Source organism: Scyliorhinus canicula, chromosome 8, assembly GCF_902713615.1.
Source record: "Scyliorhinus canicula chromosome 8, sScyCan1.1, whole genome shotgun sequence".
In the NCBI taxonomy this organism is placed as follows: domain Eukaryota; kingdom Metazoa; phylum Chordata; class Chondrichthyes; order Carcharhiniformes; family Scyliorhinidae; genus Scyliorhinus; species Scyliorhinus canicula.
This window is the reverse complement of record NC_052153.1, coordinates 191,623,790-191,640,296: the sequence shown is the minus strand read 5'-3', so window position 1 is coordinate 191,640,296 and position 16,507 is coordinate 191,623,790. Positions and strand designations below refer to the sequence as shown.

The following is a 16,507-nucleotide window of genomic DNA, read 5'->3' as shown; positions in this document are numbered from 1 at the left end:
AGCACGGTATCACAAGTGGGTAACACTGTGGCTTCACAGCACCAGGATCCCAGGTTCGATTCCGGCTTGGGTCACTGTCTGTGCGGAGTCTGCACATCCTCCCCGTGTGTGCGTGGGTTTCCTCCGGGTGCTCCGGTTTCCTCCCACAGTCCAAAGACGTGCAGGTTAGGTGGATTGGCCATGCTAAATTGCCCTTAGTGACCAAAAAGGTTAGGAGGGGTTATTGGGTTACAGGGATAGGGTGGAAGTCAGGACTTAAGTGGGTCGGTGCAGACTCGATGGGCCGAATGGCCTCCTTCTGCACTGTATGTTCTATGTTCTGTGCCCAGACTCATTCCCTAAAACTGTGTCCTGAATTCACCTTTCCTCGACAGGCTGGCTGAAAAAGCTCTCCTGAATGCATTTATTCTGTAACTCTCTATACCTTTAATATTCAATTAACCGCAGTTAACATTAAGGTTTTTGAAATGCCCGACTATTACTGGTCTTTTTTTCTTGCACGTTTCAGCAATTTGACGAGCGGTTTGCTCTTCTACCTCCTCTCTGACTGTTTGGGGATCCGTCTGTTCTGCAGTTCAACCCAGATGATTTGATTTGATTTATTATTGTATTAGTATACAGTGAAAAGTATTGTTTCTTGCATGCTGTTCAAACAATGCATACCGTACATAGGGAAGGAAAGAGAGACTGCAGAATATAATGTTACAGTTATAGCAAGGTGTAGAGAAAAGATCAACTTAATACGAGGTAGGTCCATTCAAAAGTCTGATGGCAGCAGGGAAGAAGCTGTTCTTAAGTCGGTTGGTACGTGACCTCAAACTTTTGTATCTTTTTCCTGACGGAAGAAGGTGGAAGAGAGTATGTCCGGGGTGCGTGGGGTCCTTAATTATGCTGGCTGCCTTTCTGAGGCAGCGGGAATTATAGAGTCAATGGATGGGAGGCTGGTTTGCGTGATGGACTGGGCAACATTCACAACCTTTTGTACTTCCTGCAGTGTTGGGCAGAGCAAGCTCCATACCAAGCTGTGATACAACCACAGCTTGTGCTCAATGGTGCATCTGTAGAAGTTGGTGAGAGTCGTAGCTGACATGCCAAATTTCCTTAGTCTTCTCGTTGGCTTTCTTAACTATAGTGTCAGCATGGGGAGACCAGGACAGGTTGTTGGTGATCTGTATACCTAAAAACTTGAAGCTCTCGACCCTTTCTACTTCATTCCCATTGATGTAGACAGGGGAATTGATGTAGACAGGTTCTCCACTACGCTTCCTGAAGTCGATGACAATCTCCTTCATTTTGTTGACATTGAGGGAGAGATTATTGTCGTTGCACCAGTTCACCAGATTCTCTATCTCATTCCTGTAATTTGTCTCGTCATTGTTTGAAATCCAACCCACTACGGTGGTGTCATCAGCAAATTTGAAAATCGAGTTGGAGGGGAATTTGGCCGCAAAGTCATAGGTGTAGGGGGCTGAGGACATTAATTTGAAGCTCCTTCTTGTATATCATCGCTCCTCTTTAACTAATAGTGTAACCCTCCCTTCTTTTTCACCCCTTCTCTATTGTCACGTGAGGGAGATATTAGGAACTTGGGTCCATAAATGGAGTCCAAGTTGTAGCAGGCAATTTAGGAGTTAAAAAGACTGCTAGCAGCAGACTCAGAGTGATACGTTCACAGCCTGAGTTGTCTTGTCCCATTCAGACTTAACCGCGTTAGTGGGTATACGCAGGATCCCAAGGTTCAGCCAGGATAATCCACACGAGATACATTGCCTTTCGGGACAACCTTGTTTGACCAGCCATTACCCCATCACAATAGTCTGAAGTTCTATTTGTCCGTCAAAGGAAGGTTAGTTGCATATGAATGGTGCAGCTCTTTTCCTTTATTCAAACAGGAGTGGTCAATCAACCAAGGTAACGATAACGGATTCAAGTCTGCCCACCTCAGGGGAGAACGTTTGTTTGGGAAGTGGGCAGGGCTTAGAAAGAGCCGGAGGAAAAAACGTTTCTTGAATAGTTATGATAGAAGGCTGTAAAAACCGGGCGGAGAGGTCATGACATTTGCCACTGAGGCAGGCTTTGAGAAAGGGTGAGAATGAATGTCCCTACCAGGAAGAAAGTTGCTTTATAAATGCAAGTATTGCCATTGATTTCCTGTGAAAGTGGAATGAGAACTGTATGTTCTGTTACAGTGTTGTCTAATGGGAACTACTGTGTTAAGGTAAAGAAACTGTATGTAAGTGTTCGAATTGAAGTAAAAGTTTAAATATTATTTCCTGTTCTTTCATTCTAATGAAGTTTGTTCATAAAATAACCAAGCCCTATTTCTAATATGATCCCTGCTGGAATGAATTGATCTTTCCAAACCACCGGAAAACCTAAAAACGTTAATCGGCTGGTTCAGTATCTTAGCCATTGTTGGGGGCTGGCCAGGTGTCCGTAACACTATCTCCCCTGAAAATATTATTTATTTTTAAAATTTTTCCAATTAAGGGGCAATTTAGCGTGGCCAATCCACCTATTCTGCACATCTGGTTGTGGGGGTGAGACACACACAGACACAGGGAGAATATGCAAACCGGCAGTGACCCAGGGCCAGGATTGAACCCGCATCCTCGGCGCCTTGAGAGAGCAGTGCTAACCACTGCACCACTGTGCTGTCCTCCACCTGAAAATATTACGGTCGCACAGAGGTTAGCATTTGTTGCTTCACAGCTCCAGGGTCCCAGGTTCGATTCCCGGCTTGGGTCACTTGCTGTGCGGAGTCTGCACTTTCTCCCCTCGTCTGTGTGGGTTTCCTCCGGGTGCTCTGGTTTCCTCCCACAGTCCAAAGATGTGCTGTTAGGTAACTTGGACATTCTGAATTCTCCCTCTGTGATTCCAAACAGGCACTGGAATGTGGCGACTAGGGGGTTTTCACAGTAACTTCATTGCAGTGTTAATGAAAGCCTACTTGTGACAATAAAGATTATTATTATAAATAGGAATATTTGGCTGCTCTTCTTTAAGGCTGTAATAGCCATGATATTATACTTTTAAGTATATGCTGTTCCCTCTTCCCATCTGCCTGATTCACTAGAGACCCCTTGCCCTGAAGCTCGTACTGATAATCATTGGACAACTCTGTTGTCTATTTCCTAGCTTTTGTTTCCTCCACCTTCCATGCTCACTTAGCAATTTTCTGCCTTCCATTTCCTGATTTGCTTCTCTTCCTTCCGAATCTATGTTCAGGTTCCCAAGCCCATGTCAAGCTTTTGTAGACATTCCACAACAGCACTAGCAAGGCTTCCCTGCCAAGATATTCATTGCTGTCCCATTGGGGCACAGCCCATCCGGCCTGTGCAGGTTCCACCTCCCCCAGAACTGTTCTCAATGTCCAGGTTCTCCTGGACAAGCCCTAACTCCTGCACCATCTCTGCAGTCATGCATTCACCGACCCTCTCATCTGTACTCACTAGTGCGTGACACTGGAAGTGCCACAGAATCACAGAACTGTTACAGAGCAAAAGAAGGCCATTCGGCCCATGGTGTCCGAACCGGCTCTCCGAACAAGCAACATGACGTTGTGCCATTCCCCTGCCTTTTGCCCGAACCCCTGCACATTCTTTCTATCCAATGCCCTCTTAAACGCCCCGAATGAACTTCCCACCATCCCACATCCAGATCGTGCATTCCAAACCCCAACCACTCACTGGGTGAAGAAGACCCTTCTTTTGCAAATCACTTTAAATCTGCGCCCTCTCTTTCTCGATCCTTTAACGGGTGTGCAGAGGAGATTCACTAGGTTAATCCCAGAGCTGAAGGGGTTGGATTATGAGGAGAGGTTGAGTAGACTGGGACTGTACTCGTTGGAATTTAGAAGGATGAGGGGGGATCTTATAGAAACATTTAAAATTATGAAGGGAATAGATAGGATAGATGCGGGCAGGTTGTTTCCACTGGCGGGTGACAGCAGAACTAGGGGGCATAGCCTCAAAATAAGGGGAAGTAGATTTAGGACTGAGTTTAGGAGGAACTTCTTCACCCAAAGGGTTGTGAATCTATGGAATTCCTTGCCCAGTGAAGCAGTTGAGGCTCCTTCATTACATGTTTTTAAGGTAAAGATAGATAGTTTTTTGAAGAATAAAGGGATTAAGGGTTATGGTGTTCGGGCCGGAAAGTGGAGCTGAGTCCACAAAAGATCAGCCATGATCTAATTGAATGGCGGAGCAGGCTCGAGGGGCCAGATGGCCTGCTCCTGCTCCTAGTTCTTATGTTCTTATGAGAGGGCACAGTATCTCCCCGTCTGCTCTGTCCAGCTCCACTCACCATTTCAAACATCTCTGCCGGAGTTCATCCCACTTTCAGGCAATGGCAAGGTTCCAGATGTGGACCTCTGGCTGTTCAGCCTCCACCCCCCCCCCCCCCCACCCCCCCCACCCCCCCCCCCACCCCCCCCCCCCCCCCCCCCACCCCCTCCCCACACTCCCATTTTCATCCTTGATCCTGCCACCAGTGAAACACCATACCATTATTGAGTCATCCCTGCGGCTGTAGGAGCACATCTGTGTTCCTCTAGCCATCGAATGCCTAACTACTATTGCTTTCCCAATCTTCTCCCGACCCTCCTGTATAGCTCATCCCGGCTTATTGACTGGGCAGCGATCACACTGCTCAGGGATCCCATTGCTCCCGGCAGTATTTAGAAGTGAACCGCAGGAATTCTCAGGGTCTCCTGTACTGGAGAGTCAGGGGAACTGGAAACGTTAAGTCTGTTTCTCACTCCACAGATGCTGCCAGGCACGCTGAGTATGTTCAGCACTTCCTGTTTTTTATTTCAGATTTTCAACACCTGCAGTACTTTGCTTTTACCTCCTGTGCTACCTGCCGGGTCCTACCTGACAGTCCCAGCAGTCCCCTTCTGCCTACATACTCTTCAACTGTGAGGCGGCCACGTCAGAATTATGCTACGCAGTGAACTCCAGTCCCTGCTCAACGTCTGAAACCCAGATCATGTGTTCCTTCAGCTGACACTTCCTGTACATGTGGTTGTGGTTTGACTTGGTGGCGCTGAGATTTTATTATCTCTGTGAGGTTATACTCGATTTGGTGTGTGGGTATTTGTGCATTGTTGTGTGGGCCATATCTATGAGGATGTAATGGAAATATTCGTGGGCGTCTGCTGTTCTTGTCTGTGGGTTTGTGCTGTGACTGTATATGTCTTTTGCTGGGACTGTGTGTCCGTTTGTACTGTGATCTGTATGTGGGTTTGTGCTGGGACTGTGTATGTGGGTTTGTGCTGGGATTGTGTGTGTGGGTTTGTGCTGGGACTGTGTGTGTGGGTTTGTGCTGGGACTGTGTGTGTTTGCACTGTGATCTGTATCTGAGTTCATGCTGCAATGTGTATGTGGGTTTGTGTTGGGATGTATGTGCGTTTATGTTTATGGGACTGTGTGTGTGGGTTTATGCTGGGACTGTGTATATCTTTGTGCTGGGACTGTGTATGTGTTTGTACTGCAAACTCTGTGGATTTATGCTGGTCATTATGTACAGGTTTGTGCTGGGACTGTGTGTGTGGGTTTGTGCGGAGACTGTGTGTGTGGGTGTGTGCTGGGACTGTGTATGTCTTTGTTCTGGTACTGTATATGTGTTTGTACTGTGAACTGTGTGTGGGTTCATGCTGGTATGTGTGTGTGGGTTTGTGCTGGGATCTTTGTATGTGGGTCTATGCTGGGACTGTGTGTGGGTTTGTGCTGGGACTGTGTGGGTTTGTGTTGGGTCTGTCTGGGTTATTGGTAGTGGTATAATAATAATAATTTTTATAATTGTCACAAGTAGGCTTACATTAACACTGCAATAAAGTTACTGTGAAAAGCCCCTAGTCGCAACATTCCGGCGCCTGTTTGGGTACACGGAGGGAGAATTCAGAATGTCTAATTCATCTAACAAGCACGTCTTTCGGGACTTGTGGGAGGAAACTGGAGCACCCGGAGTAAACCCACGCAGACACGGGGAGAACGTGCAAGTTCCGCACAGACAGTAACCCAAGCCGGGAATCGACCTCGAGTCCTTGGCGCTGTGATGCAACAGTGCTAACCACTGTGCTACCATGCTGCCACTGCATGTATACCGCGCGTGTACCGTGAATACAATGAACAGCAGTACGCCAGGAACTACAGAGGATGGAGGGACCATGTGATGCATGTCCATAGATTCCCATATTTGGGGAGGCAACCCACCACGTTCACTTAATGTCCTTTAGGGAAGGAAATCTGTTGAAATCTGCCGTCCTTACCTGGTCTGGCCGACATGTGACTCCAGGTTACTCCACACAGCAATTAAATGTACCCAGAAACGGGCAGCAAGTGCTGGCCCAGCCACATCCCATGAATGAATAAAGAAAATAAATGGCAGGGTTTTGTGCTGGAACAGTGTCTGTACTGGGGACCTTTCCAAAGTGAAACTGGATGTTTAGCATTCTTCCACATTTCACACAAACTGAACTAAACCCCAACAACAATGCGGCCCCTGAGGTCAATGATAAAACTGGTCTGATTGCGGAACACCCCAGAGCTGAGGAAAAGGAACAAACTTCAGAGTGAGGAAGACCAAGACTCTACTCTGACTGTCTGATTGAACATGAATCCGGCGTTTAATCTCTTATCCTGAAGGGAGTTTCATTTGAAATGAACTCATTTCCAAAGTAGGTTAATTTCAAGCGTTGCGTCCCAGATGGGAAACTGACCCAGTGAGACATTCCCAGCAATGTGACAATTTCCCCATCCAGCCTCCCTCCAGCCATTGGCTGCCTGCAACCGACCAGAGCTGTCACTCACAGCAGCCGGGGCGCCGATTGGACCATCCAGCTGTCACTCAGAGACAGGGGCGTGTCAGCGGTGGGCGGAGAGTTGGACAAGTTTGCGGAGCGCCCCAGGAGCAGCGGGAGGAACACTTTCCGCAGCCCAGTCTGCATTTCAGGTTGTGCCGGGGTCTGTGTGTGGGGGTTTGTGCTGGGATCTGTGTGTGTGGGATCTGTGTGTGTGGGTTTGTGGATTTGAGCTGGGACCTGTGCGGGTTTGTGCTGGGATCTGTGTGTGTGTGTGGATTTGTGCTGGGATCTGTGTGTGAGGGTTTGTGGATTTATGCTGGGATCTGTGTGGGTTTGTGCTGGGATCTGTGTGTGTGTGGGTTTGTGCTGGGATCTGTGTGTGTGGGTGTGTGTGGGATCTGTGTGTGTGGGTTTGTGCTGGGATCTGTGTGTGTGGGTTTGTGCTGGGATCTGTGTGTGTGGGTGTGTGTGGGATCTGTGTGTGTGTGTGGATTTGTGCTGGGATCTGTGTGTGAGGGTTTGTGGATTTATGCTGGGATCTGTGTGGGTCTGTGCTGGGATCTGTGTGTGTGTGGGTTTGTGCTGGGATCTGTGTGTGTGGGTGTGTGTGGGATCTGTGTGTGTGGGTTTGTGCTGGGATCTGTGTGTGTGGGTTTGTGCTGGGATCTGTGTGTGTGTGTGGATTTGTGTGGGATCTGTGTGGGTGTGTGTGGGATCTGTGTGTGTGGGTTTATGCTGGGATCTGTGTGTTTGTGTGGATTTGTGTGGGATCTGTGTGTGTGGGTGTGTGTGGGATCTGTGTGTGAGGGTTTGTGCTGGGATCTGTGTGTGTGGGTTTGTGGATTTGTGCTGGGATCTGTGTGTGTGGGTGTGTGTGTGTGTGGGTTTGTGCTGGGATCTGTGTGTGTGGGTTTGTGCTGGTATCTGTGTGTGTGTGGGTTTGTGCTGGGATCTGTGTGTGTGGGTTTGTGCTGGGATCTGTGTGTGGGATCTGTGTGTGTGGGTTTGTGGATTTGTGCTGGGATCTGTGTGGGTTTGTGCTGGGATCTGTGTGTGTGGGTTTGTGCTGGTATCTGTGTGTGTGTGGGTTTGTGCTGGGATCTGTGTGTGTGTGGGTTTGTGCTGGGATCTGTGTGTGTGGGATCTGTGTGTGTGGGTTTGTGCTGGGATCTGTGTGTGTGTGGGTTTGTGCTGGGATCTGAGTGTGTGTGTGGATTTGTGTGGGATCTGTGTGGGTGTGTGTGGGATCTGTGTGTGAGGGTTTGTGCTGGGATCTGTGTGTGTGGGTTTGTGGATTTGTGCTGGGATCTGTGTGGGTTTGTGCTGGGATCTGTGTGTGTGGGTTTGTGCTGGGATCTGTGTGTGTTTGTGCTGTGATCTGTGTGTGTGTATGGATTTGTGCTGGGGTCTGTGTGTGTGGGTTTGTGCTGGGATCTGTGTGGGTTTGTGCTGTGATCTGTGTGTGTGTGGGTTTGTGCTGGGATCTGTGTGTGAGGGTTTGTGCTGGGATCTGTGTGTGTGTGGGTGTGTGTGGGATGTGTGTGTGTGGGTTTGTGTGGGATCTGTGTGTGTGGGTTTGTGTGGGATCTGTGTGTGTGGGTTTGTGCTGGGATCTGTGTGCGTGTGTGTAGGTTTGTGCTGGGACCTATGTGTGTGGGTTTGTGCTGGGATCTGTGTGTGTGTGGGTTTTTGCTGGGATCTGTGTGTGTGTGTGTGGGTTTGTGCTGGGATCTGTGTGTGTGTGTGGGTTTGTGCTGGGATCTGTGTGTGTGTGTGGGTTTGTGTGTGTGTGGGTTTGTGCTGGGATCTGTGTGTGTGTGTGTGGGTTTGTGCTGGGATCTGTGTGTGTGAGCGGGTTTGTTCTGGGATCTGTGTTTGTGTGGGATCTGTGTGTGTGGGTTTGTGCTGGGATCTGTGTGTGTGAGAGGGTTTGTGCTGGGATCTGTGTGTGTGTGGGTTTGTGCTGGGATCTGTGTGTGTGTGTGTGGGTTTGTGCTGGGATCTGTGTGTGTGAGAGGGTTTGTGCTGGGATCTGTGTGTGTGTGGGTTTGTGCTGGGATCTGTGTGTGTGTGAGGGGGTTTGTGCTGGGATCTGTGTGTGTGGGTTTGTGCTGGGATCTGTGTGTGTGTGAGAGGGTTTGTGCTGGGATCTGTGTGTGTGTGGGTTTGTGCTGGGATCTGTGTGTGGGGGTATGTGCTGGGATCTATGTATTTGTGCTGGGATCTGTGGGTTTGTGCTGGGACCTAATCTAGTTGCATTTAGGGGGATCTAGATAAATCATGAGGTGGAAAGGAACAGGACGTCATGCTGTTGGAGGTTAATGAAGAAGGGAGGAAAGAGTCTTGTGCAGAGTATAAACATTGATATGTTGGACTTAATGGCCTGTTTCTCAGCTGTAGACATGATGTCAAACTTCTCTTAAGCATCCATTGCTTTTCTTTAGGTCTTGAGGGTTGAGAGAGATGCATAACAGGCTAGCTGGAATAGTGTTTGCTGCTTTTGGAACTTTTCGGGCATGGAACAGTGTGGGAGAAGGAGGCGTGTGACGTTAGCTTTCAGGGGCTCCCTCAGCTTGTTCCAAGACAAATGATTCATGGTGACTGGCTGAGTGGCCCTGCCCTACCCCCACCTTGTGCAGATACAGGGTCCGCTGTTGCCACATGTGCTGTCAATCACTCAGAAGTTGAATTGACCGTTTAAAACTGATAATGAATATGTCACGTTCCACTTGATCTCAACTGAGTTCTCTCTGTCAATTCCCCTCTTGTGAAAGGGACGGCACGGTGGCACAGTGGTTATGAAATGAATGTCACAAGTAGGCTTCAAATGAAGTTACTGTGAAAAGCCCCTAGTCCCCACATTCCGGCGCCTGTTCGGGTAGGCTGGCACAGAAATTAAACCGTGCTGCTGGCCTGCCTGGGTCTGCTTTAAAAGCCAGCGATTTAGTGGGATGATACGGTTAGCACCACTGCCCGACAGCTCCAGGGTCCCAGGTTCGATTCCCCGCTGGGTCACTGTCTGTGCGGAGTCTGCACGTTCTCCCCGTGTGTGCGTGGGTTTCCTCCGGGTGCTCCTGTTTCCTCCCACAGTCCAAAGATGTGCAGGTTAGGTGGGTTGGCCAGGCTAAATTGCCCTTTAGTGTCCAAAAGGTTCGGTGGGGTTACTGGGTTAGGGTGGAGGCGTGGGTGAGCTCTTTCCAAGGGCCGGTGCAGACCCGATGGGCCGAATGGCCTCCTTCTGCACTGTAAAATCTGTGATTCTACAATTCTATGAAAATCCTGGAATCCCACTCAGCCAATCTGAGATCAGCAGTGTTGGGATTATTTCAGCCGTGCTGGCTGAGGGAAGTGTGTCACGAATCTTACCCTTTATGCAGTGGCTGTTTGTCGAGATGTTATATCATCCGGCCTTTGTGCACCTGACAGTGTTAATTCTCCACGTCACTCCCTCTCTGACCTCTCTGCCCTCAGCCTCTGACACTGTTCCAGCGAAGCTCAATTCAGGCTCAAGGAAGAGCACCTCACCTTTTGATGACGTACTCTGCAGTCTTCCAGTCTCAACACTACATCCAACAAGTTCAGATCGCAATAAACATTTCCATTCTTATGGTTCTGCTGTGACTATTTACACTGTGAACCCTTAACGTCCTAACTCACACCGTTACCACCTCTCACTGCCATTCACAATCAGCACGTTTAATCATTCCCGCCTTCCGACCACAGACTTTGTCTCCGTTCCCTCTTTCCATGGGCAGGATTCTCCGACTCCCCGCCGGGTCGGATAATTGCCCGAGGCCGGCGTCAATCCCGCCCCCGCCGTATCCCGAATTCTCCGCCACCCGAGATTCGGCGGGAGCGGGAATGGCGCTGCGCCGGCCGGCGGGCCCCCGCGGCGATTCTCTGGCCCGCGATGGGCCGAAGCCCCGCCGCTGACAAGCCTCTTCCCCGGCGTGGATTAAACCACCTACCTTACCGGCGGGAGAAGGCGGGCGCCGGGGTCCTGGGGGGGAGGGTGCCCCCGCAGTGGCCTGGCCCGCGATCGGGGCCCACCAGTCAGCGGGCGGGCCTGTGCCGTGGGGGCACTCTTTTTCTTCTGCCTTTGCCATGGGATGACATCAGCAGCCGCTGACGTTCCGGCACAGGCGCCGACTTACGCCGGCCGGCGAAGTCCTTTCGGCACGCCAGGAGCGGGAATCACTCCAGCGCGGGCCGAGCCCCTCAATGTGAGGGCTTGGCCCCTAAAGGTGCGGAGACTTCCGTACCTTTGGGGCGGCCCGACGCCGGAGTGGTTCACGGCACTCCATCCCACCAGGACCCCCCCGCCCTGCCGGGTAGGGGTGACTCCCGGCCCATGTCTCTATTCTTGCTTAAAACCTGACCATTCAGTACCATATGATCAGTACATTTGCAGATGACACAAAAATCGGTGGTGTGGTAAACAGCGAGGAGGAAAGCCTCAGATTCCAGGGCGATATAGACGGGCTGGTCAGACGGGCAAGACAGGGGCAAAAGGGATTTAACCCTGAAATGTGTGAAATGATGCATATTGGGAATCCTAACAAGACAAGGGATTATACAATGAACAGTAGGATGCCAGGAAGTACAGGGACCTTGCGGTGAATGTCCATAGATCCTTGAAGGCAGCTGGACAGGTAGATAAGGTGGTTAAGAAGGCAGATTGGACACTTGTCTTTATTCACTGAGACATAGAATATAAGAGCTGGGAGGTTATGATTGAGTTGTGTTGAACACTGGTTAGGCCACAGCTAGAGTTGTGTACAATTCTGGTTGCCACACTATAGGAAGGATGTGATTGGACGAGAGAGGGTGCAGAGGAGATTCACCAGGATGTTGCCCTGGGCTGGAGCGTTTCAGCTATACTGAGAGGCTGGTTAGGCTGGGGTTGTTTTCCTTGGAGCAGAGAAGGCTGAGGGTGGGGGAATCTCGTTGAGGTGTATAAAATTTTGAGGGATATAGGTAGGAATAAACCTTGAGCAGAGGGATCAAGAACCAGGGCCGATAGATTTAAGGTAAGGGGCAGAAGATTCAGAGGAGATTTCAGCAAAACAATTTTCACCCAGAGAGGGGTGGGAATCTGGAACTCGCTGCCTGCAAGGGTGGGAGAGGCGGAACCCACACAACATTTAAGAAACATTTAGATGAGCTCTTGAAATGCCCACAGGCTACGGACCAAATGCTGGAAAATGGGATTAGAATAGATAGGTGCTTGACGGCTGGCACAGACACGGTGGGCCGAAGGGTCTTCTGTGCTGTAAAACGTGACGACTCTGAATCTTTGACTTCATTTAGTTCTGATGAAAGGTCATGCAGCTGAATCATTAACTCTCCTTTCTATCTCCAAAGATGCTGCCTGAGCTGCTGTTTTTTCAACATTTCCCTACTTTGCTACAAATGTGCTCCGTTGGCCGTGGAGCACATTGGGATGCCCCGTGTTTGTGAGAGAGGGAAGGCAAACAATGTTGTTGCTCCTGCCTTCGTCTTATATAGATGCTCGGCTGAAATTCCATCAACAGACTTGGGTGTTGCGTGATTCTAACCCAATCATTATGGAGATGAGTATTTCCTCCTTGTATTCAAGGATCCGGAACTCTTCACATTGAAGCAATGAAGTTAAAGAGGTACTTGAAAGTTCTTGCGCTCGGACTGCTACTGGCGTCCGCATATCTGATGTTACATTTCCGTGCGGCCTGGGGGCTGACTCGGGAATCTGGCCAGTCACTGAGGGACGTCCGCACATTTCTGGAGCAGGTGAAGAGCAAGGAGGAAGACGAGAATGCCGACAGAAGCTCTGGGATTGACTTTGACGCTCTGTACAGTTGGCAATATGAGTCTCCTCCATGCGAGAAGGGGCAGGCCCTCCTGATCCTGGTGACGTCGGCCAACGCCAACATTGACCACAGGAATGCCATTCGCAACACCTGGGCTCTGGGGTGGCAGGAGAGCCCCTTCCCCTGGCAAGTGGTCTTCTTGCTTGGCCAGGCCTCGGACGAAGGAACAGCCGACCTAGTCCGATTGGAGCAGGAGCAATTCCAGGACCTGTTGGTCGGAAGCTATCTGGACACTTACAGAAACCTAACGCTAAAGGTCATGCACGGGTTAAGGTGGGCAGTGAGAACTTGCCAGCCCGCATACATCCTCAAAACCGACGATGACTGCTTTGTGAACACGGATAGGCTGCCTCGCTTTCTGGTCATGGACAACCCGTTCCGCAGCAGACTCTACGCAGGCTCTCTGTTTGCAGCCGGGAAGAGGGAAGTCATCCGGAATCCCTGGAGCAAATGGTACGTGTCCTGGCAGGATTATGGGAAGGAGCGCTACCCTCCCTACGTGAGCGGGGTGGGCTATGTGCTCTCGCTGGACGCCGCTGCCGCCATCCTGAGGGTGGCGCTATCCGTCCGTCCGATTCCCGTCGAGGATGCTTACATCGGAATCCTGGCGGAATTGGCCGGAATTCCAGTGCTCTCGAGCAGCCGCTTCAGCAAACACAACGTAAACTGGAGAGTTTGCAACTACAGGTACCTGATGGTCATTCACCACCTCAGCGCTCAACAGCAGCAGGTAGCCCATCATAACATGGTTAAGGCCCGGACGGCTTGTTCAGACAATCCAGACATCACCAGGTGGAGCTGAGGATGTCGACCTGCACGATGTTGATCAAACCCTTTAATTATCCTGCCGGGAGATCATTTCCCTGCTCGGTAGAGTCCAGGATACGTGAGCACGACCTTAAAATGAGAGCTAGGTTGTTCAGGGGGTCATGTCAGGAACGACTTCTCCACAAAAAGGGCGGTGGAAATACCCGCTAGGTGCTACACAACTTGAATCTCACTGAAAGGGGAAACATGTTGTCAAAGCTTCTCGTCTCGCACTCACCAGGAGAAACACCAGAATGCCAAATGACACTACAGGAGAAAAGGGTGCCGATTTGTTGCCAACATGACTCTGATTGGCTGATTTGATTTGATTTGATTTATTATTGTCACATGTGTTAGTAGACAGTGAAATGTATTGTTTCTTGCATGCTGTACGAACAATGCATACCGTACATAGGGAAGGAAGGAGAGACTGCAGAATATAATGTCACAGTATAGCTAGGGGGTTGGATTCACCGCAGCCCCGCTCCGAAATCGCGCTTGGCGTGGGAGTGGAGAATCAAATTTCCCGATGGAATCGGGCCTGGCGCCGCTCCGGCGATTCTCCGGGCTCTGAATATCCGCGCGTTCGCGAATTGCGCCGTGCGGCTGGGGGGGGGGGCATTGCCTGAGGCCCGCCCAGCGATACCCTGCTCCCGACTGGCCGAGTTCCCGATGGCGTGGAACTAACGTGGTATGGCCAGTCGGGATGCTCGCTGCAGCCGCCCTGGTGGGGGGTGGGGGGATATCGGGCACCGGGGTCCTTATGGGCGGCCGGGGGCGAGATCGGGCTGGATGAATCCTTGGGCGCACGGCCGATCGGGGCGACCTAGTTTCTTTGTGTGGGTCTGAGTCCACTAATGGTGTTCGGCATGGCCAATAGAGGCCGCCGCCATGCATGGACTCGGAACCGGAAGTGCGGGGGCCGTATCCACAGCCAAAGCTGCACGAAGCACTCCGAGTCCCTGCTCGCCCCCTGCAGGTAAGTGAAACGGGTTGTATTTTTTTCAGGAAACTCGGGAGGGCAACGCCTGAGTTTTTACATCGGCGTGGGGACATAGCCCCATTTTGGGAGAATCCAGCTCAGTGTGTAGAGAAAAGATCATCTTATTACGAGGTAGGTCCATTCAAAAATCTGACAGCAGCAGGGAAGAAGCTGTTCTTGAGTCGGTTGGTACGTGACCTCAAACTTTGGTATCTTTTTCCTGACGGAAGAAGGTGGAAGAGAGTATGTCCGGGGTGCGTGGGGTCCATAATTATGCTGGCTGCCTTTCTGAGGCAGCGGGAACTGTAGACAGGGTCAATGGATCGGAGGCTGGTTTGCGTGATGGATTGGACATCATTCACAACCTTTTGTAGTTTCCTGCGGATTTGGGCAGAGCAGGCTCCATACCAAGCTGTGATACAACCAGAAAGAATGCTTTCTATGGCGCATCTGTAAATGTTGGTGAGGGTCGTAGCTGACATGCTAAATTTCCTCAGTCTTCTGAGAAAGTAGAGTCGTTGGTGGGCTTTCTTAACTATAGTGTTGGCATGGGGGTAACCAGGACAGGCTGTTGGTGATCTGTACACCTAAAAACTTGAAGCTTTTGACCCTTTCTCAGGTGTTGCCATGGAGAAAGCAATGGGGAACTATGTTCCAGGCACCTTAGCCAATCGTCTTATCAACCAATCAGCACCGTTTTCTCCTGTAATATAAATTGTTGCAATCTTTTCAAATTCGGCATTCTTGTCTTTGTGCCAATGAGTGGAAGTCAAAATGTTCGGCAAAACATGTCTCTTTTTTCAGCAAGATTGAGGTAGTGGAAATCTACTCTGTCCCTGAACGCTTGTTCATCTTGGGGTCCACAAGATGTAGGAGCAGAAGTAGGCCATTCGGCCCATCGAGTCCGCTTCTCCATTCAATGAGATCATGGCTGATCTGATATAATCCTCAACTCCACTTTCCCGCCTTATCCCCATAACCCTCGATTCCCTCACTGATTAAAAATCTGTCTCTCTTAGCCTTGAACATACTGAATGACCCGGCCTCTACAGCTCTCTGCGGTAAAGAATTCCACAGATTCACTCCCCTCTGAGAGAAGAAATTCCTCCTCATCTCTGTCTGAAATGGGCGACCCCCTCACTCTGAGATTGTGCCCTCTGGTCCTAGACTCTCCCACAAGGGGAAACAACCCCTCAGCATCGACCCTGTCAAACCCCCTGAGAATCCGATATGTCTCAATAAGGTCGCCTCTCATTATTCTAAACTCCAATGAGTACAGGCCCAACCTACTCAACCTCTCCTCAATAGAAAATCCCTCCCTACCCGGGATCAACCGAGTGAACCTTCTCTGGGCTGCCTCCAATGCTGGGATATCTTTCCATAGATAAGGCAACCAAAACTGTTCACAGTATTCCAGGTGTGGTCTAACTGGGGCCGTGTATAGTTTTAGCAGGACTTCCCTATTTTTCTAATCCATTCCCTTTGAAATAAAAGCCAACATTCTATTTTCTTCCCAATATCCTACTGAACTTGCTGCTAGTTTTTTATGATTTATGCACGAGGACCCCAATCCCCTCCGTGCTGCAGCTGTCTGCAGTCTCCATTTAAATAACATTCAGCTCCTTTATTCTCCCTACCAAAGTGCAGAACTTCACATTTTCCTACATTATGTCACATCTGTCAAGTTTCAGACCTTAATACAAAGGAGCAGAATTAGGCCATTCGGTCCATAATAATAATCTTTATTAGTGTCATAAGTAGGCTTACATTAACACTGCAATGAAGTTACTGTGAAAATTCGCTCGTCGCCACACTCCGTCACTTGTTCGGGTACACGGAGGGAGAATTCAGAGTGTCCAATTCACCTAACAAGCACGTCTTTCAGGACATGTGGGAGGAAACCCACGCAGACACTGGGAGAACGTGCAGACTTTGCACAGACAGCGACCCAAGCCAGCAATCGAATCTGTGAGGCAGCAGTGATAACCAGTGTGCCACTGTGCCGCCCCACGCCCCATTGAGTCTGATCCACCATCCAATCATGGCTGATATATTTCTCATCCC

The 16,507-nt window shown here is 50.1% G+C and overlaps 1 protein-coding gene across 1 annotated transcript; it reads left to right on the top strand.

Moving 5' to 3' along the window:
- Positions 1–6,892: 6,892 nt before the first annotated feature.
- LOC119970038 (beta-1,3-galactosyltransferase 5-like) lies at positions 6,893–13,797 on the top strand. Its single transcript, XM_038803981.1, has 2 exons — positions 6,893–6,954; positions 12,170–13,797. Exon 2 carries the CDS (start codon positions 12,431–12,433, stop codon positions 13,454–13,456), a length of 1,026 nt encoding a protein of 341 aa, XP_038659909.1. The 5' UTR covers positions 6,893–6,954; positions 12,170–12,430; the 3' UTR covers positions 13,457–13,797.
- The last annotated feature ends 2,710 nt before the right edge of the window (positions 13,798–16,507 follow it).